This window comes from Ptychodera flava, chromosome 12 (assembly GCF_041260155.1).
Source record: "Ptychodera flava strain L36383 chromosome 12, AS_Pfla_20210202, whole genome shotgun sequence".
Classification (NCBI taxonomy): Eukaryota; Metazoa; Hemichordata; class Enteropneusta; family Ptychoderidae; genus Ptychodera; species Ptychodera flava.
Window position 1 is genome coordinate 37,267,900 of NC_091939.1, and position 21,298 is coordinate 37,289,197.

Below are 21,298 nucleotides of genomic sequence, written 5' to 3' on the forward strand. Positions count from 1 at the left end.
AGTTTGACATCAGCTCATGTACTTATTTGCAGTGAATCAAGATTACAAAGTGGTGATCTAAATGATGATTACACAATTCCACGTTTTGAAATTTCCAGACATGACGATAACAGATATCAAACAACAAGACCATATCATGGCCTAGTATTGTATAGCAAAGCGAACATCCTGGAGTCAGTTCCACAATCACACAATTACTTACACTGCGAGTTTATCACAGCAATATACAAAACAACATTTGGCTTACTTCAAGTTGTTGCTATTTATATTCCACCTTCAACACCAATAGGCAATTTAAAAAGAGCTCTTTTAAATCTTAATGAAGAACTCGACAATAATCTACCAACAGTGATACTTGGTGATTTCAATATTGATTTGTTACAAGAAACATCTTCAGCAAAACAATTGATTGAACTTATGACAAACCAACTCAAATACAAACAAGTTATCCAACAACCAACAACAAACTATGGATCTTGCCTTGATCATATTTATACAAATATTCAGTGTACAGATTTTGGTGTACTTGAATCCTACTACAGTGATCACAAACCAGTGTGGGTAGCAGTATAAACAAATTATAACAACAATCACTCACATAATACTCAGTTATGCAGTCATGTCAAGCACAAAATAATGCAAAAGATAACTTTCAAATGAGCTTTTCAATGCCATTCAACATTAAAAAGCACTTCATTCAACTATGCCCTGTTGATGCTGTCATTGTCATTTCAACTTTCCTTCTTTTCTTTAATATCTCAATACTAAAGCTTCAATCTTGAATTCCACATACAAATTACAAACTGATAACTATCACTAATTATATAATCATCTAATTCAACCATAATTTGACAGCTTAGTATCCATGTATTCCATTGGAAAATATATTCTACTTGTTATACTCAGGATGGTCTTGGTACTTAAATCCCACTAGCTATCAATAAGATAACTGCATAACCAAAAACATCAACATTGTCTAGGACATATTCATGTCATGAATTATTTATTTTATTTCTACTACTCAAATACACTACCAAGAACATTGATACGCAAAAGATCATGATTTCAATACCTAACACTCCCATTTCCTCATTCACATAATTCTCAAAGCGCAAATGTTATTTCTACTTTCACTAGAAATATTCAACCATATACAAACTGCACTAGATAGACAAATACAAGATTGACCTACTTACAGTGAAACCCCTATGGGATGAACCATTACACTTTGGGAGACGAGGGGTGGTCAGAAATGGAAAAAAAATTCAGAGTAGAAAATTTAAAACCAAAAATTTCAAGAGCACTTTGCAAAATAATACATTAAATAGAAACACAAATCTGTAATACAAAAATATACAAGGACATTCAGTGGCAAAAATATTACATATCGAACTTTACATTATACTATACACAACGACGATGTGAAAGGTTTTCCCACACGAGCACAACGCCTCAACTTGCGTACGCATGTGCACATGTAAATTAATCACAAAACTGCACTGATTCTCGATTACACACGAAAAGGCTGCATCCTATATCGAATACCAAATATCATTCTAGGGATCCTGATCACCTCATTTTGTATGCATTCCGCTTTTGAATTGTCATTGGCCCATCGACAAAATTGCAACATTTTTCGAAACTACACTAGGACACACCCACTCCCTTGCTTCCTATTACGTTTGTTGTCTTTCCCCATACCTCTCATTGGTCCGGACGAGGCAGTTTCAGAATCCACTTAATATTCATGAGCACTATATAAACCCACGCTCGTGATCTTGCACGCCACATTTTTTGGGAAACCTTTCAAGCGAAAGGTGACCAGAGAGGTGCGTCCCAGAAGTCCCTGTCGCCGTCCAAAAAGGAATAATTTTATAGACAAGTAAGTATTTCTTATTTTTATAGTACTTGAAGGAGTGCCTTTACGTTATTACGAAACCATATCGTAACATTTACTTTTCTTCAGGATAGGATTGCCACAGAATCAATCGTTCACCTGTTTTGCTTGAATACAATACCAGTCAGTCATAGACATATTGTCAATGTGTACAAAAATCATTTTTCTACACAGCGTTCCACACAATCTTCATTAACAAAACAGCCCTCAAGGGAGATTGTCTAATTTTGCTGCAAATGTCTACTGTTTTCAGCCACTTTACAATACCATTTTCCACTTGTCTACAGATTCCATCAAACCTCGCTCACAATGGCCACCAGCACTCAAGATATAACCATAAAAATAAAACTTCTAGAAGAACCTGAGGAGCGATACTCCACAAATGGACCATTCCACAATGTAATGGCGATAGACGACAACGGCAACATCCATGAGGTCAAAATATGGAAAGACGGATGCATTCGTAAATTTGCCAAGGGCGCATTTCTGGAATTACGACGCTTCACAAACTGTCGAGACGGTGGAATTGGCGTCAACAAATATACAAAGGTGAACACTTTAATATCTTAACCCTGTAATCGTCCGTTCCATCTATAAAACGTTAAGTCTAAACTCCACAGCTCGTATTACAATCTGTTGTTTTCCTGTCAACTAACGGACAACGTAAAAAGATCGATCTTTCAAAAAAAAAATTATTTGGGTATCGCGGTGGGGGTTGGCCAAATTAATTTCTCTGCAGTACAAAGATCGGTTTTTCTTGTTTTGCAATAAGTAGACTTTTGTCAATTGAGAATGGTTATATTTTCATTTCATTTAGTAGTACGTCGTCTGAAAGGATTGCAGGGTAAAAGTCTGAAATCTTTTCAAATTTTCGGTCAAACAAGTGTGCACGGTCTGACGCGAAACTTTCAACTTAGGGACGGACTATTAGACTTGCGGGGGGTCACGTTCGGATTCTTTTAAATTTTTTTTTTACGTCTGAATATTTCATATTTTGTTGTTTTCAAATGTAAATAGACTTGCGATTGTATTTTCTGAATTTTGCATAATTTTTTATTACCGGTTATGTTCTGAATATTTTTTTTAATTTTTGAGAGAGGTCTCAATTTTTTTGTTTTCCGGTTCTGACCCCTCCCAAAGTCTAATGGTCCGTCCCTGATTTTAATCTATTGAACTTAGGATGTTGCCCCCAATTGTTCACAGACAAAATTTTTTTAACAACCCGTTCCCAAATTTTCACTTGCATGTTGCAATCCTCAAATTATATTGCTTGGTTCAATGCAATTCTTCTGTTGGCCCTAGATTACCCGTACTGGTAACAACGCATTCGCAGTAGAAAAAGAAAAAGACACACACTTCCATGAACCAGAAGTGGTGCCATTAGCTGATTTAGAGCACTCACCACGAAAGAGAAGAGTGAGCGTTGTCGCTAGAATTGATAAGGTAACATCCTCACAAGACAATATCTTGTTTATACAAACAATAACACGTTCCCTGATAAATTCCTATGCAAGTTGACTGTTCTTTCCATGAATTATCAGTCTGGCAACAACTTTCTTATAACATGATAGCATGTGCAAATTCTTATCTTAATTATTTCTGATTGTTGTCCAAAATTCCATTGGCAGAAAATGCTCTTTTTAGAATAATTTAATTTTGTAATAATTCACAAGTATTCAACAATACCTCTTTCACACCTATTGTACCACTCTACACACATTTCCATTGCACACTATCAACTTGCAATTTCATCTCTTTACATTTAGGTTTCACAAGAACAGCAAACTACAAACAAAACCCGCAAAAGAGATCTACTTCTCACAGATGGTGTGCGATCCGTTCAGATGAACCTTTGGGGGCAGCAGTGCGATATGCAAGTCACAGAAGGTGCTAGAGTTAAAATTGGACCAGTAATAGTTGACCAGTACAAGGAAACCAATAACATCAACAGCACACTCTCTACTAAAATACAGGTCAGTACTCGTCCACTGTCAAAATTATCTTCACCAACAGTGTCTACACACAAACAACACTACAGATTTTTACAGACTTAACTGAGGTCTTATTTTTTCCCCTTCAGGTTATAGAAGAGGCTGAGGAAAATGGTACACTACAAGGAATAGACACGACTGAAAAGTAAGTACATCTTCATTAAGGATGGAACATTACACTTTGGAATGGGGGTGGTCACAGGCAGAAGGAAAAAAAATTGAAATTTCCAATAGAAAAAATTTTTCACAATCACACCATTTCCCCCCCCCCCCCCCCCCATGGTCTAATGTTTCGTCCCTTTGACTTTCACACGTCAAGGCTCGGACCAGTAGTAATGCCTTGACAGGAAGTCAGATGGACTAGTACTATTTTTTCAATATCGTTACGCTGTTCTGATAACGCTGCAGCCTTTTGTCATTCCTGTACAAAATAATAAATGAAGCAAATAATTGCCTCGACCGGGCCTGCATTGGCGAGTCTTAGTTCAGACATATGGTGTACACAAAACATCCAGTCACTTCACCCATTACCATAAATACCACGGTGATAGACTGATCGATAAAAGACATGTTAAGTGAGGTTTTAGTTTCCTTTCTTTGACAGCCCAATTGGATACATGATCAAGGAAATGTTCAACCCAAGGGAAACATTTTAGCTCAACCATTGCATCCTTGTAGTTTTATCCACCCCTTTCCAAATACCCTGACAAAATAAAGACACTTGTTCTCTTCCACAGATGTCTGCTCATAGATGGTGTACACATGCCATACAGGGGAGATATTACGACCCTTGGCTCTGAAGACTACATAATATCAAAGTTGCCATTCCAAATTATCTTCAAGAAAGACAACGGAACTGTTATAGAATTGAGGTAAAAGCACTTTAACTTTTTAGTCCTTCCACCAGAAGACATTCAGAATACGCAAATTCACATAACATTACACACATTTCAACCAACCATACACCTACAATAACATTAGATAAAATATGCAAGCCACAGTTTCCTTATTTTCTCCTGGTAACCATTTTCTGTCATTTTCAATAATTGCATCCCATTCTCCTCAACACAAACATCTCAGAAAATTTGTCACTTGACGCTTGATTATTTTTCCTTTACCACAGACCACTGGAACAACCACCATCCACACGTGCTGAGACTACCAGAAAGCCATCAAAGATGCCATCACGAAGTGCCACCAACACAAAGTAGCAATTGCCATCACGACAGCATTGCTAGCCAAACCTCGGCCAGTGTTAGGGATTCATACACATACATTTCATCAGGTTTAGTACTGACCCAAAAAATTGTGTGTGAACGGTCTGCAGTACTCCTGAACCGGCTTCAACTTTTGACAGTATTCCTGGGCCAGTTTGGGGATGAACTTCACTCATCAAATCATGTGTGCACAGTTCAGTCAGTTCAGAACTGGCTAACAGTATTTTCCAGTCTTCCTATTGACTCATGTATACGTTTGTTCCCATTTTGTTTCCTATTATGTTCTGTAATTTGCACTTTGCGACCTTTGGCACTTTCGATTCCAAGTTTCTGCTCTGGAATATTTTAAAGGTATACTGTCACCTGTTCCAATTTTGCCACAGTTACCATGGAAAGAGAAAATCTAACCAATCACAGATTTTAAACGGGTGGCCACTTTTTAAAAACAGCGTCCTCACATGAGCATTTTGAATACCAAGGAATGCCCCTTTGACCATATATGAGCATATTTTGATAACAGGTGACTACCTTTAATGGATGAACAAACAGTCCAAAATAAAACTCATAGAGAAAATATTAAGTAAATTTCATAGGTATGGAGGTTCCTAGAGTGACCAAATGTCAGAATCTCCTCGAGTGATTGTTATGCAGTTCCCTGTGGGCTACGTTTAACCATGTTTGTTGCAGTTAATAGTTTTGGATATTACCTATTGTACAAAATGATGTACTTGTTCTTTGTGCATGATAATGTTCACAATAAAAAATTGAAAATCTGACTACTTGCTCATTCCTTTTTTAGCTCCCATCACTATATTCGGTGCTGTCTCTGCAGCAGTCTGTGCACACAGCTATCTCAGACTTGCCCAATTTCTTCCAAAAGATGTACAAGGATAATACATTATGACATACATCTGCACATTGATTTCTGTAATCATTAATTTAAACTTGGCCCTGTTACAGAACTTTATTTTTAAACTTTTCCATAGAATCCCAAGTATTAGCAGATGTGGACATTTGCAAGGGCAAATCTATTTGCTGTAGAAATTTAAAAAGGGAAAAAATTTTTGAAACCTACACTTGTAAAACAAATCTTAATCCCATCCTCAACTGACCAACCCCACCCCAGGATAACACTCCTTGCACTCCAAGCCCAGATATGTAAAAGCGCCCTCAACCCCAATTGTTGACCCGCGACTTTCACCCTCTCCCCCTCGTAACACGTGACAGCTCACCTGTTCAATTTCAAGTATCCCTTTACAAATTTAATAATGGCCGATAGCTGGTACACTGCTGTCTCTGTATGCTGCCTTTGCTATCTGATATCAAAAGATTTGTGCTGAACAATAGCAAAAGTAACAGTTACTTGCCGATCACTTCACTTCAGAACTAACACAAACTTGGCTGGAGACAACCATTCTACAATATTCAAGTAAAACTAAAGTTATTTTGTAGATCCAAAGCGCCCTCGGTGGTAGACATTGCTTTTTTACCAATTGCTAGCCTGTTCACTAGAGACAAGGTAAAAATATACTTCAAAAAAAGAAAATCACTATCTATATGTCAATACTATATCACAGTGTCATAACGTACTATACCTGACAGAAATATAAAAATGTAATACAGCTAATATCTTATAATCTACAAAATACGAAGACTAACTTTACATTGACTTTCCAAACTTTTATTGCTATCTCAGTTTAACAAGGAAGTCATATTCTACATGGCCAATCCACCTGTATTGAAAGTTCCCTGAACATTGAGTACTATAAACTTTCCATTTTCCACTTTTCTGTAATAAGAACAAAAGTTTGATCCAGAACAAATCTTCATGTTTCTATATGGGATAAATACAAAGTTTAAAGATTGTCAAACTTTCATGAGACTGAATTCTTGGCAGAAATTGGACGAAAAGCCAAAAATTGTCATTTTTCAATATTAAAAAATTCAGAACTTTTGATTGAATGAATCAAGGTTCTTCAACCTTTTATTTTTCACCTTCGTACCGTACCACTTTACTGTCAAAAGTAGAAAAAATGCCTTGGCCACCCAACTATAAACAAAATCGGTTCCAACACTTTTATCTAATGTTCTTGTCATTCTGTCAACAAATCACAGTAATGCACGTGAGCATATTCAGTTCATATCTGGTTGATGGAGTCAATTTGGTTATATATCTCTAATTAGAAAAATTCATTAATATGCAAATTATCAATCAACTTTCATATCACACTTTTAAATCAATGTGTTATCAACATTTGTACCAAATCTCATAGAATTCTGTGCAGCCATTCTCGTTGTATGTCTGTTTTTTCTAAAATTGTAACTTATGCGAATTAGCATGAAATATGCAAGCCAAACCCACCAAAAACTAATCAGTTCTTGCCATTTTCAAATAGAATCTATGTACCTAATTTGATTCTTATCCGATTAGCCATTCATGAAATATCAATGACACAGACAGACAGAAAGAGAACATAGACAGACAGACATTGCTGCGATATTAGCTAACATTATGAACACGTGAGCTAAAAATGGCCCCCACATTGGATTTAATTTGGTTGGCACGTTTTTCTTAAAAAGTGACCTGATATGTATCCACCACATGCCAATTTTCATGCTTGTATCACAATTTGAAATATTTCTCACATCCTCTCTACTAGAAATAATTACAATTGCACTGGAACACACTTGTCTGCTGTATTACTTAAAGAAAGCAAGCCATCGATGATATAATCTTTATGTTTGTCAGCAACATCATTTGAACCCATATGAAAGATAACAATCTCAAATTTCTTAGCTGGACCATATTGTGAGTTATGAAGACATTCACCAGGGCATCATTAATATCACTAACTCTCACTTTTACTGAACTTTCATTAGTTCCCACGGACACTGTCCGAGGGGACTTATAGGTTTGGCCATGTCCGTGCCTGCGTGCGTGCATGCTTGCGTCCATCCATTCATGCAGATATCTCAGAGATGCCTGAAGTGATTTCATTCAAACTTGGTACAAGGATTACTTCATATGTCATACATATGCAGGTTGATTTGTTTTGTGATACGATCCAATATGGCCACCAAGCGGCCATTTTATTACGATTTTTTCATGTACAAAGCCACGACTCAAGCATATCTCAACCGATTTTATTCAAAGTTGGTACAAGTACATTGACCAATGTCATACATATACACGTCAATTTGTTTTTTGATATGATCCAATATTGCTGCCGTGCGGCCATTTTGTTACGATTTTTCATGTACAGAGCCATAACTCAAGCATATCTCAACCGATTTTATTCAAAGTTGGTACAAGGACATTGACCTATGTCATACATATGCACGTCAATTTGTTTTGTGATACAATCCAATATGGCTGCCGTGCAGCCATTTTATTACGATTTTTTCATGTACAGAGCCATAACTCAGACATGTTTCAACCGATTGTATTCAAAGTTTGTACAAGGACATTGACCTGCCGGTATGTCACAGATATGGATGTCAATTTGTTTTGTTGTACGATCCAATATGGCTGCCATGCAGCCATTTTGTTATGATTTTTTCATGCAGAGCCATAACTCAGGCATATGTCAACTGATTTTATTCAAAGTTGGTACAAGGACATTGACCTATGTCATACATACGCACATTGATTTGTTTTGTGATACAATCCAATATGGCTGCCATGCGGCCATTTTGTTACGATTTTTTAATGTACAGAGCCATAACTCAGGCATATCTCAACTGATTTTATTTAAAGTTGGTACAAGGACATTGACCCATGTCATACATATGCATATTGATTCTTTTTTGTTATATGATCCAATATGGCTGCCGTGCGGCCATTTTGTTACGATTTTTTCATGTCCAGAACCATAACTCAGACATGTATCAAGCGAATTTATTCATAGTTGGTACAAGGACATTGACTTATGTTATGCATATGTATGTTGATTTGTTTCACGATATGGTCCAATATGGCCACATGGTCGCAATTTTGTTAAGGTTTTTTCATGTCAAACTTATGAAAATGAAACTGTGCGGCAGCTCTGCTGTAAAGTTGCTGCACTAGTGCTGCACAGGAAAGCTGTGCAAGAGAGGCTGTGCAGGAAAATGCAGCTAGCTGCACAGTTTCTGCACAGTGTTAATCTGTGCAGAAACTGTGCAGCAGGAGACAAAACTGTGCAGCTTCTGTGCAATAATCTCCATACTGTACACCTTGTGTGCGGCAAATGTAAAATGTGTACAGCTTGTGTACAACAGACCTTGAAGTGTGCAGCTTGTGTGCAGCAGGCCATCAAAGTGTGCAGCTTGTGTGCCAGAAATGACATTACATGTACAGATTGTTATTGGTTATTGCTGCAAATATGGAGCAACACATGATGGGCACATTGCCGACTAGTATTTCATTACCGGGAGTGCAGTGTACCATTGCACTCCGTGACCAGTCCTATTCAAGAAAACAAAACTGACCTTTCATTTATATTTTACATTGAATTTCATTTATTTTTATAACAGACAATCCAACTTTTAAATTATAAAAACTGTTAGATAATGGACAGCTTTTAAAGCACAGTTCAGCTGGTGAAAGCGACACAGGCCTAAACTCAACAACATTGCATGGATGATGGATATAAAGAGTACATCTGTATTATACAGCAGTGACATGTAACATCATTACATGAGTACCCCCTTCGACGATCTGGTTTGGTAAATCAAGGTTCAATCGACAACTGAATTTTTAGGAAAACAAATTTTTAAAACAGGGACTTATCTGACTTGCAAGTTAAACTCTGTATTTTCTGCGAGTGATACCAAAATGCACTGAAACAGTTTCGAACGAAATTTAAGTCTGATGGTCTGTAACTTGTGTAAGGACGCGTCGTAGACTTTTGTTACTGCAAATCTGTACCTTAAAAATATCAACAGATGAGAACTTTTCATTGTAGAAACAAACAAATAAACTTCAATGTCGCAGGACCCGCTACTAGTACCTTGGCTCCAAGCAGGGCCGTGGACGTGCTCAGACTTCACGCAGTGTATACAGTATACGGTACGTACGTACAGTGCGCAGCACTGGAAGCTAAGTCTGTGTCCTGTCATCGCTAACAAAATCTCGCTTTCTGTTATGACTGGATTGATGTTCAATGCTTTTGTCCATGTTTTCAGCGTTAGAGTTGTATTGCCGAGCACAATTTTGGGGTGTTTCACACCCCATCCCGACCGCTGTACGAAAATCCAATACGCTACTTCGCCAACGTCCAGCGCTGAGACTGAGAGCAGCCGACATGTTTACACCCTGAGGTCACGGTTCATCAAGTTCAGTTCGCGCATTGATATTGAATCTTCATGTTGAAAGAAATTTTACTCTATTTTGAGTCTTATTTCTACGATGAAAATACCATTTTCATTGTACTTGTAAATTGGGTGCTCTATCAAGTATAAAACATAACGGATTGGTGCATAATGTAGAGTCAATTCCAACGTTTAAAAACGGAACTACATTATAAATCGCGTAATGATTTATAGATCGCACTTCCGTTAACGTCATGAGGCTTGATCGGCGCGAAGTCAGATTTTGGTACCATCGGCTGTGTACTTGTTGTTAGGGAGTTATCTAGTGGACAATTTCGTGATCTTTCTATGGAATCGCCAGGCAAATGATATCACAGTGTTGGAAAAACGTGTATACAGCACCAGAGATAGACGGGTTTCAAAATTTGTGAACGCGAACAGCAGTAAAAATGCTGACTATGTTTTCTAAGTATGTACACACGGTTCGGAGAGACCTGCAACCGGAACTGGGATCGAATCATCCAGCCTCTGCGAGCCATTCTCAAATGTAAGTCAATGTACCGTCCGTCTGTTCATCGCTATAATGTTCTGTAATCGTTGCATTGCTATGTTTAGCTACTGATAAATTTTCGTTGAGTACTGATTCATACTGAATTCACTTTCGTTTCACAACAGTTACAGTAAGTGCTGAGATTTTTACAGATTGTCGCTCGTCGACGCCGTCGTGTATGTATTAAAACAACATACGGCGAGCTGTCCGCTGTTTGACATTTGATCATTATTAATTTAATAATCATAAATGTATATGCATTTTTCTGCTTCAAGTTTTCAACTTTTTTGTCTCTTTTCAAATAATTATTGATGTCTTTCATCAAATTGCGATGTTTAAATGTTTGGTCAAACGGTAAAGACTTATACTCTTCCCTGAACGATTTGTATTTTTCAGAATGCATAGTGAGGAAGGGACAAGAAATTTAGAGAACAGAAAGCCAAATCGCAGCCTATGACAGTAATGTAAATGTTACATGAAACTTCTCGAGTCAAAAGAAAATCTCTTGAAGATACTTGTGGCATGAAATGAACATGGCATTTAAAATAAATCGTACCACAATTTGAATTTAATCTTTTTTTCTCTATGTCTTTTTACTCCTATATAGTAAAATCTTTTGCCGGTGCACGATTGTAATCTCGTTTCTTATTTTGCCCCGTTCTCGGGCTATAGGTCGAAAGACGGCGTGATTCTGGGGCTTCGGGTTCTCTACGATTTCAGGAATATGGTGGTATACAAATTGTGTAATAAAAATCCCGAAATTTGACTAAAAATGCGATTCTTTAAACTCCCGTTTCAGTCTCGCGAGAGAGATGAAATTCTATTTATTCCGTCAGTCGTCGGCACCCCCGTTGGAGGTTCCGATGGTAAATGGTTAATTAAAGCGATTTTTGCAAAAGAAAACTGTAGACGGTAACCCCTAATTTGTATGTCATTAAATTTAGAATATTTTCATGCGCTAATTTCTTCGATTTTCGGCAGAAATTGCATTTTTCTGTAATTTTTACTCGGTCGGTCGAGCGTGTGAGTGACGCTCTTCCATTTACTGCCTGACACCATTTTCGAACGCCATTGATACGTGACCCCCTTCGCTTACCCTATGCAGTTCTGCGCTTTTATGGTGCAGAAGGACAACAAATAAATGGCTTAGAATTGGCACATCTTGATTGATTTAACCTCTAAGGTATATTGCAAATTTGTATGTTTATCAATATTTCGCAGTTTGAATGAAGAATTACCTGCGCCTAACGACGAAAAGTATAAAACTCGACACGTTACGAGTGTATCGGTATGCGCCCCCCTGGCGTGGTATAACCATAGGAGTCATCGAACTCTCAACAGAGGTTACGCGCGGAAATGTATAAATTTGCAGACGGACAAGCGGGAAGTTTTCGTATTCTTCGCGCCAAACATCACAAGTTTACTGACCCGGTGACCTGCTGAGGTCAGGTGTTCAGCGCTAGCGGGGCAGCGGAGCGAGCTACGGCCGCGGTGCCGGTGGGCGGGGATACATACGCAGTTCTGCCGTCGCGTGTCGGCTTTCATACGACTACTGAAGTTTTAAAATTCTGACACAAAATGTATTATTATGCAATGACGATTATATCTTTGCATTTTTCATAAATATTTTCTAACTCTTGCTGACTGGTCATGTACAGTACGCGTTCAATACCGTGGTCATACCGTGTACCGTACCGTATACGCGTTTCTAGCAGTGAAGTGAACTGATATCGATCACAGGTGCAGGTATGGTGCGTAGAGCTTCACGGTTGCTTGGATAGTCGATCGAAAGTGTGAGGCCGAAGGCCGAACCTCGGTACTGCTAATCTGGAAGCAAGTTTGATAGATTGTATATCAAAACTACAACAAACGATATCGGTCGACCATTCTCAGGACTCATTTCATTAAAGTTGTCTATCAATGTTATCGGGACGACGGGACCATGATCGACCACTAGGTAGGTCAGTACGCATGGGTGCCACTGCGTGAAAACACAATAATTCAGATAAATTCACATTAATGAGTTGCCTGAATTATAGAATAATACACACGTGAATTCACGTGAATTCACATGACTATAGGCGTGCTGAATCCAAGAAATGTATTCTTGACTGTAGGCCCCCCTATTCATCTGTATATGCACTAATACTATTCAGCTAAATAGCAATAATCAATGCTAATACAGTACGTATTATAGGGTTTTTATGCAGTGTGCAGCATTGCTTCAAGTTGGATAGTCGATCGAAAGTGTGAGGCCGAAGGCCGAACCTCGGTACTGCTTTACACCAGTCAGTCCGGTCCCGAGGTTCGGCCTCAAACTTCGATCGACTATCCAACTTGAAGCAATGCTGCACCCATGCGTACCTGTGGTCACAATAACATTGATGGACAACTTTTGTTGTCAATAAATTGAGTCCTGAGAATGGTCGGCCGATATCGTTTGTTTGTAGTTTTGATATACAATCTATCAAACTTGCTTCCTGATTTAGTTCACACACTGTGCTTATCGTAAACTAAAAGGCATATTCACAACTCAGTTAGAGTACAAGCTGCAAAAACAGCCATGTACGCAACATTGATAAAATCTGTCCGCATTTCAAACTGCGTGTCCGATGTCGCGCGCGTACAGCTATATTTAGTAACAAACCTGTAACCGTGAACAGCGCTATTGCATCTTTCTATTTAAAAATGTTCCAAAAAAGTTGAGATTCAACAAGTTTACTGGCACTTGATCTCAATGGTAGAAACATGCGTCTATTTTTATAACAACAGGACGCTTAATAGGCTACCAAGCTCGATAAAATCCATTCATCTGTTTATTCAATCATTGCCTCTATTTTCAGCTGACTTTATGTATATCAGGATATCTAAAAGAAAACTAAAATATACAGTCTCACTTAACATTTTACTGCATAATTCTCACAAATATGGTAAAAGTTTTATGTAGAATTAGAACCTGTAAGTGTAAAACGAGCGAAGTTTCAGGATAAGGAGTTTGGAAAATTGGTGGGTCGGTTCACCCACTGAGTATGAGTATGTACCGGTAGATTTTGTTACCATCAGTTATTATGACAGGACATGTCGACAAATATAAAGTCATAGGTTTTAATGAATTGATCCTTTTGCAACTGATTACACGTTGCATAAATTACAACTCACAAAAAACAACATGATGATGAAGCAAAGATTGAATGGGGGAAATGAATGAAAGTTTCAGGATGGGTTTTGAAAATTGGTAGGCTGGATTACCCACTGAGTATACATATAAGCTTAGATTTGTTACCATCAGTTTTTGTGACAGGACATACCAACAAAAATATATGACAGAAAGTTATTGTCATAACATTAGGCTTTAATGAAATGATCAGTTTTCAACTGATCAAGTATTAGGCCTATAAGCCTTACATTTATAAATATAACCCAAAAAAACGAAAAAAGATAACGATGATGAAGCAAATATTGAATGAGTAAAAGTTCTGACACATTTCCACAAAGCTATCCAGGATAGACCTTTGAACTGTAGTTTGTTGACAGTTATAATTTTCAACACTTCTGTACAGTTATAATTTCACACACTTCTGTGTCATTTCAGGTCATAAATTCAACACTTGACTCGTTCCTTTATCAATGACTCGCATCATCCTCTGCATAATTCATTCTTCAACACAATATAGCTGTGGCATCTCCACTCTCTCAAAACAATTTATGGCACCTTCAAGAACCAGAAAACGGTGTAGCAAAGAGTGTTGTTTGTTATGATAAAACTTCAAATACTACATTCGTGAATGAATACAACTGAATGCAGACAAAATAAGTAGATATCAATAATCATTGATACCAGAAATAAACCAGTGTATCCAGAAATACAAAGTTCTACTAGAATTTTGAGGGGTGTCTAGGAAAAAAAATATTGATAAGCATTGATCACTTATTGCTTGGTATGCTTTACACAAGAATGGAAGTAAGGTGACATTTTAGTATGCTGTAAATATCATGTTGCGGTATCGGGCCACAGTTTGAAATGGATAACACAGGTGGAAATTGGCAAGACTAAGTTCTATAAATTACCGTATTTCAAACGTTATCCCTGAGCTACAACATCATGTATTTACCTTGAGATTCAAGATTCTCGCCCATCTAAATCTAAATCTTCTAGACACGAGTTACCTGAGCCCCTCCAACGGCAGAGACACGTTAGACACAAGATGCCGGGGAACAAGAATTTGATTTATTTGATCATTTTCCTACCTCCCCTGTTTTATATTTTCGGACAATTAAATAAAGATCACCGTGGAAGGGACTGAGATAATTTTGAAATCCCCAACTCTTGCTGTATATCAACAACGAAATAACTGTAAAAAAAAGCTTATCATGTCATTGTCTCCAATCAAATTCTGTAAAACATTTTTCCCAATATGATTTTTTTGTGAATATGCAACTTTATAGAGGCAACCGCTCACAATGTGTTAATGTGGGTCAAAGATCAAGCCGACAAAAACAGGAAAATGTGAACATTTTTCTTAAATCATGTGTCAAAATTGCAAAATCTGATGTGAATACTTCAATAGAAGTGCCTTTGGGTGGGGTGGGGGTGTGCTCTAACATATCCACTTCTCAATCATTTTGGTAGCGCATAAAGCTCATACACAATATAATCGGGAACTATTTCATTCAGCAGGGTTCCGCGAAGCATCTTGTTATTAAACAATAACTTTATTTGCGCTGACCATTTTTTCTTGTGAAACTGGTATTTCAGAGCTTAGTTGGATAAAAGACATCTTGTGTTTTCCACAGTCTGTCAGGTTTTCAACGGTGTCACTAACATTGGCCATGTTTACACAAGCGATTTTACAACTTCTGTGTACATATCTGAGCTGAACGTATTATATCGTTGGAAAAGATAAAAACGTTGAAACTTATAGTACAATACAAAAAATTTTGCTGTCACTTAATTGTGTTGCTTCTTTAATTTTCAGTATCTCTCGTCTATTTAATAATGTATTTTGTTTTCTTACTGTTGCTGAAATTGGTAAAAGTTTATCCCAGAGCTGACTGCTGTGGAATGCCAACTTATGAAGGAAATTTTGCATTTTGTAGTTTGCGGCTAATCTGCAGTAACATGCAAAATAATTTGCTGCAAATTTTACCTACTCCTGGTAGCTGTCCTGCAAGATGCCACAATTTTCTGTGAAGTTCCTGCACAGTCTTTCAGGTACTCTGTAGTTCAAAGGGCTATTGTGCAAACACAGGCTTCCACATTTCCAACACAAAGTTACTGCAGTTACTGTTTTCAGCATTTCTTGCTCAGTGCAGCTAATGTGTATAATGCGAAAGAATCACCTTACAGCAAAGCTGCTGCAACTTGTTGTATTGTTGCACAGTTCCTGCACAAAGCTACCGCACAGTTACTGTTTTCATTGCTTCTTGCACCTGTGCGGCAGCAACTAATTTGCATGAGAAAAAATCGCCTTACAGCAGAGCTGCCGCAACCTGCTGTATATTGCTGCACAGTTCCTGCACAAAGCTGCCGCACAGTTACTGTTTTTATCATTTCTTGCGCCTGTGCGGCAGCAGCTAATTTGCATGCGAAAAAGTCACCTTACAGTTGAGTTACAGTAATTGTCTGTTGCACTAGTGCCGCACCTGTGCAGGAACACTGTGCAGCAGGCTAAAAATTTTCATAAGGGTTAGGCCATAACTCTGGCAAGTCTCAACTGATTTTATTCAAAGTTGGTACATGGACATTGACTTATGTCATACATATATGTGTTGATTTTTAGTCCTTTGGGCCTTTGGCCCAAAGTACTAATGTGATGACGCGGCCTCTGTTGTTGCATACAGTGGGCCGTATGCTGTGGACGCAGGTATCTCGGAAACGCTTCAGTAACTTTTTCTGAAATTTGGTCTGGTGGTCATTTTGGCATGTATCTCAAACGGTCTTTTTTCTTTTTTTGATTGAATCATTTTAAAGTCACTTTTTTAGCTTTTTTGTGAAAACCACTATTTTCAATTTTTCCTCAAAACCACTAATTTGATTATTGTGATATTTGGCATGGGTGTTCGTATAGTTGAAATGCCGTCAGAAATGTTCAAAATTTGGTGATACATGCCTTGTATTATTTTTAAACAATATTTTTATCCATTTTTATTTTATATTTACTTGATTTTGACTCGCTTTCGTTAAAGCTACCGTCTGCGCATGCGCACAACTCTAGGACAAAATCTGAGTTGAGAATCGAATCGGACGCCATCTTGTTTCTCGATGTGGGCACATTTTTTACTTTGTGAACGTTTCACTGTGCATTTCAATATATTCTTTAGTTATGACGTTGACAGTGATGCACTTTTGCGGCTGTCGTGTATTTTTTGGTACGAAAGGCGCCTTGATCGACTGAAGAATGATGGTACCGCAGGCATATCAGTTCTACTGAGGAAGTAATCCACTGGCCCGCATAGGTCAGGGACTCACTTAGGGGAGAACCACTTGATTTGTGGGGGGGGGGTATGGAGGATTTTGAGAAAAAAATTGTCACCAGGTGAAATAAAAGAAAAAAATAAGCCTGTAATGGCTTGAGAAAAAAATTCTCATAACAGACAGAAATAAATAAAAATGGAATTGTCATAATGCAGTTGAAATGAGCAAAATTTTGGAAATTCATTCTCATGTGTTCTTTGCTAGCATGCTGCCATAGGCAGCGCAAATGTTTTTACCACAAGCAATTCTCATGTGTTTTTTTTCCCCAGCACTTATGATATAAGCATTCACTACTTTACACGTCAGTGCACTCGATGTTTTCCTTCCCTTTTCTGACCGAAGAAATCATATTTCTGGATTTCTGTTGCAATATCTCAATGGTACAGGCAATATCTAGATGGGACTATTTGACTTCTGTACATTGTGAAAATTTAAAACACAAGACAGGATCGGGAGTCAATAAACTAGTGTAAAAACCAATATATTATTCTCTCAACATAAATATGTTAGAAAGATTACAAGTTGTCAAAGAAAAATTGAGGAACAACAAATATAATGAAATACAATGTGTGAGCCTTGTTTCTCTGACCACAAAAGATAACATCTCCCCTGAGAACTTAAAAGGAATTGACTGTTATAAAGAAAAGCAGGTATAGTACTGATCACTGTTGATTTGCCAAAAAAGTGTTCTATAATTTAAAGTTGTATATATACTAGACTTTCCATTTTGTTTTCATTCGTTGGAATGTAAAATGAATATATAAAACCATCCTGTGATATGTGAAACACTGGCTTAAATTTGAAAAATTGCACTGCTACTCCATTTGATAAAAAATTGATGCAGGTGTGACAGTTGAAATTAAAAATGCTGTCTCTCTGACAAAAAAAGTTCCCATACCCACTTCCTGCATACCCCCCCCCCCCCCGAAATCAAATGGGTCTCTCCTTAATATGCGCATGCGCATATAACAAGGTAGCGTTGTATTGCAAGGTTGAAAAATCAAACCGACGCTGTCTTGTTTCGCGGTCTTGTGCGAATTTTGACGTTTTGAAGCTTTTAGCATTTATTTGATGATATTTTGTAAATATGAAGTTCACGGTGATTGTATTTTTGTTGCTGTCATGTATTTTTTGGCACGAACGCTCCTTCGTTACCGGCGAATCCATTGCTTTAGCGAGGCAATCCCACCGGCGGCCCGTTAGTAATAGCTGGGTGAGAGCATGGAGGTGAGAGTGAGAGGTGAGAGCGAGAGAATTCGCTCTGTCCTTCTACCTCCATGTCATAACAAACTAGCGTCGTTTTATGTTGATGTACTGTCCTTTCGACACAGCGATAACCTTAAGTTTTCTGTTGCTTATTTTGGGTAATTTCGACAGTTGTGCATTGATTTTGACATCATTGTTGAAGACAGTGTGTGCTTTAGACTGTCGACAGTCCTCGTGCCTTCTTTTGACCGGATCCGGAGTCACTTGCGGTAGTAATCCAACGTATGTGTAGGCGATCGAGCGCCGAAGGCGCAAGGTCGAGTGCCGAAGGCACGAGCTTGTATAAATACCGAAAGCTACGCGAGACCAAGCAGTACAAGCGACTGGCGAGAGTCTATGTGTGCTTATGTTGACCGATTTACGCGCACTTCAGAATCACGGCATAATCCGACATGGTAATTTGGCATGATCATCAGATCATACATGATCCGAGATTGCACTTTAGCAAGGTCACGATAACTAATGTTGTTTGTTTCACTGTGGTTTAATACCTATAGGGCCTATTTCCACTAAAAGACTATTAGAATTTCCTCCTGGCTACTTTGAAATCGTGCACTGGCATGCATGTAGTTGTCAACATCACTATGCTTGAATGTAGTAGACTCTTACTATGAATATATCGACTGTCACTGCATATTGCATATGTGTGCAAGTCACTCCATATCATATCAAAAAATGTAGTATTGCGACGTTTGAGCTGCCACAAGCCAGAATTTACAGTTTATGAGAAAGTTATCTTACATGTAAAACTCAGTTCTACTGTGAACAAAATGCAAGCTATGTTGCTTAACTATGGTGAATAACATAATATTTTGTACCTATCAACGTGTCAGAAAATCAGAAGGAAACAACCACTCAGACAAACTCTGGTCAGGATGATACTGTCCAATTTTAATATGTCTCTCGGCACACACTAGATACTCATGACTGTAAAACAACATTTCCATATAATTGTATATTCAGTTTTTATATTTAGTTTGCTTTTCACCATATTCTATGTCCTTCCCTGCACTACATAATTCAAAATTAAATATTGTTTTTGGCCTATACATACTTGAGGGGTAAGCTTATTTAGTCTCATACATTAAAGATGCACTGTTGACCTTCAGAGTCCAAACTTTTTATCATTGTATTGTAGATAGGTGTACACTCCAAATACTAAGTACAAGTGTGGTGAGTGTAACAGGCAAATGTTTTTTAGTCAATGGCCCAAATTTATTTTCTATTTGATGGACAGTAAATACATGTGTAATCCATGCCAACAATCCAGTTTAAGTAATTTGGTTTAGATTAGCCATTGTCCATTATATTACAATAGTTTGTGGCTAAATTTTCTCCCCTTCTGTATCATATAAGTTCACCGTTTCCTGTTTTAGATATTGTTGATCCTATTGAGTTCCATCTCTTATTCTTGATTCACTTTCACATTAACTTTCATTTATGTCCAAACAATTTGACTTTTTGCCAGATTTCACATTTATGGCAAATACAGCGTTCTCACCAGGCCGCGATTCCGCGACATTCTCGCGTATTTTTCTGTTTTGTCGCGGATTTCTTGGGCATGCGCGCCAATAGTGGCGCGCCTTTGAAATTATAAACTTTCGTGGTGCCAGCCGTATGGCCGGCCGGCCGTATCATACAGCCAGTACTTTTCACCATGGACGTAAATGATTGACGCGAGTAATTACACTTCCTGGTTGAAACCGAGGCAATCTGGAAGCAATACCCGTCAGAGGGCGTACTTAAACCACAGTCACTTGTGATTCGATACATAGCCGATGTGTGGTATGCATTACGCATACCACACAGCGGCCGTCGTGTATTGAACCACACGAGACTGTGGTAGTCTGACGCACTGGACGTGTTCGCCTTGCATACCGGTACATGTCCACGGAATTCGCGGAAGCTGGAGGCGTCATGGGCACGATAAATATTTTCAGAGGCTACGACAACAATAATCCGAACTACGAAAACACAAGAATGTAAAGCTTGTATATCCCTAAGGAATTACATGAACATTTTTCGAAAACTACGAACTCGAAGCTGGTAGCATTATACTGTGAGTTCCGCATGGCAACCAGGGTCTGGACGGGCTTGACGTTATACTAGTGTTCGTGCCGTTGAGGTTCAGTGAATTTTTGTTTTCGAAAATGAACGCAACTTTGTCTGAGATAATTTTAGGTCTTTGCTATGTTTGGAATCATGTATAAACTTCGCGGGAGATACGTGTTGTGTGATGTTATCAGGCATTTGCTCCGTTCCTCGCCCACGCGACCTAGTAACTACAACTGGAAATGATTGACAATTTGCCCACTGCCGACTGATGATTTTATTCCAAAAGTAGTTCAGAGGTTTTAATGTGGAATAGTTGGAGGAAAGTTCTGTTATTATGCAAAAAATTATCAATTCTTGGCTTGCGCATGTGATAAGTATATTATTCCAGCGAACTCATACATGAGAACATGGACGTCTTTTTCCGTGTTTTCCCGTGCTTCGATCAATTGACAAAATTTGTAGCCTTGGCTGGCGACCAAAATTTCACGTCAAAAGTTGATGATTGTTTACAAACATCATAGGGATTATGTTTCCTGATCTAAATAGATACCATAG

At 38.1% G+C, this 21,298-nt stretch overlaps 2 protein-coding genes and 1 long non-coding RNA gene across 3 annotated transcripts in view; all 3 read left to right on the top strand.

The window, feature by feature from the left end:
- LOC139145779 (uncharacterized) overlaps positions 1 to 21,298 on the top strand; it is a 300,693-nt gene that overhangs the window by 94,070 nt on the left and 185,325 nt on the right. The gene's annotated exons all lie outside the window — the stretch shown is intronic.
- Positions 1,908 to 5,635, top strand: LOC139145780 (uncharacterized). The gene is made up of 6 exons (XM_070717085.1): positions 1,908 to 2,446; positions 3,200 to 3,340; positions 3,664 to 3,870; positions 3,978 to 4,033; positions 4,626 to 4,760; positions 5,012 to 5,635. Exons 1-6 carry the CDS (start codon positions 2,207 to 2,209, stop codon positions 5,097 to 5,099), a joined length of 867 nt encoding a protein of 288 aa, XP_070573186.1. The 5' UTR covers positions 1,908 to 2,206; the 3' UTR covers positions 5,100 to 5,635.
- Positions 10,629 to 11,519, top strand: LOC139145783 (uncharacterized). The gene is made up of 2 exons (XR_011555026.1): positions 10,629 to 10,944; positions 11,344 to 11,519. It is a non-coding gene; the product is annotated as an uncharacterized lncRNA (long non-coding RNA).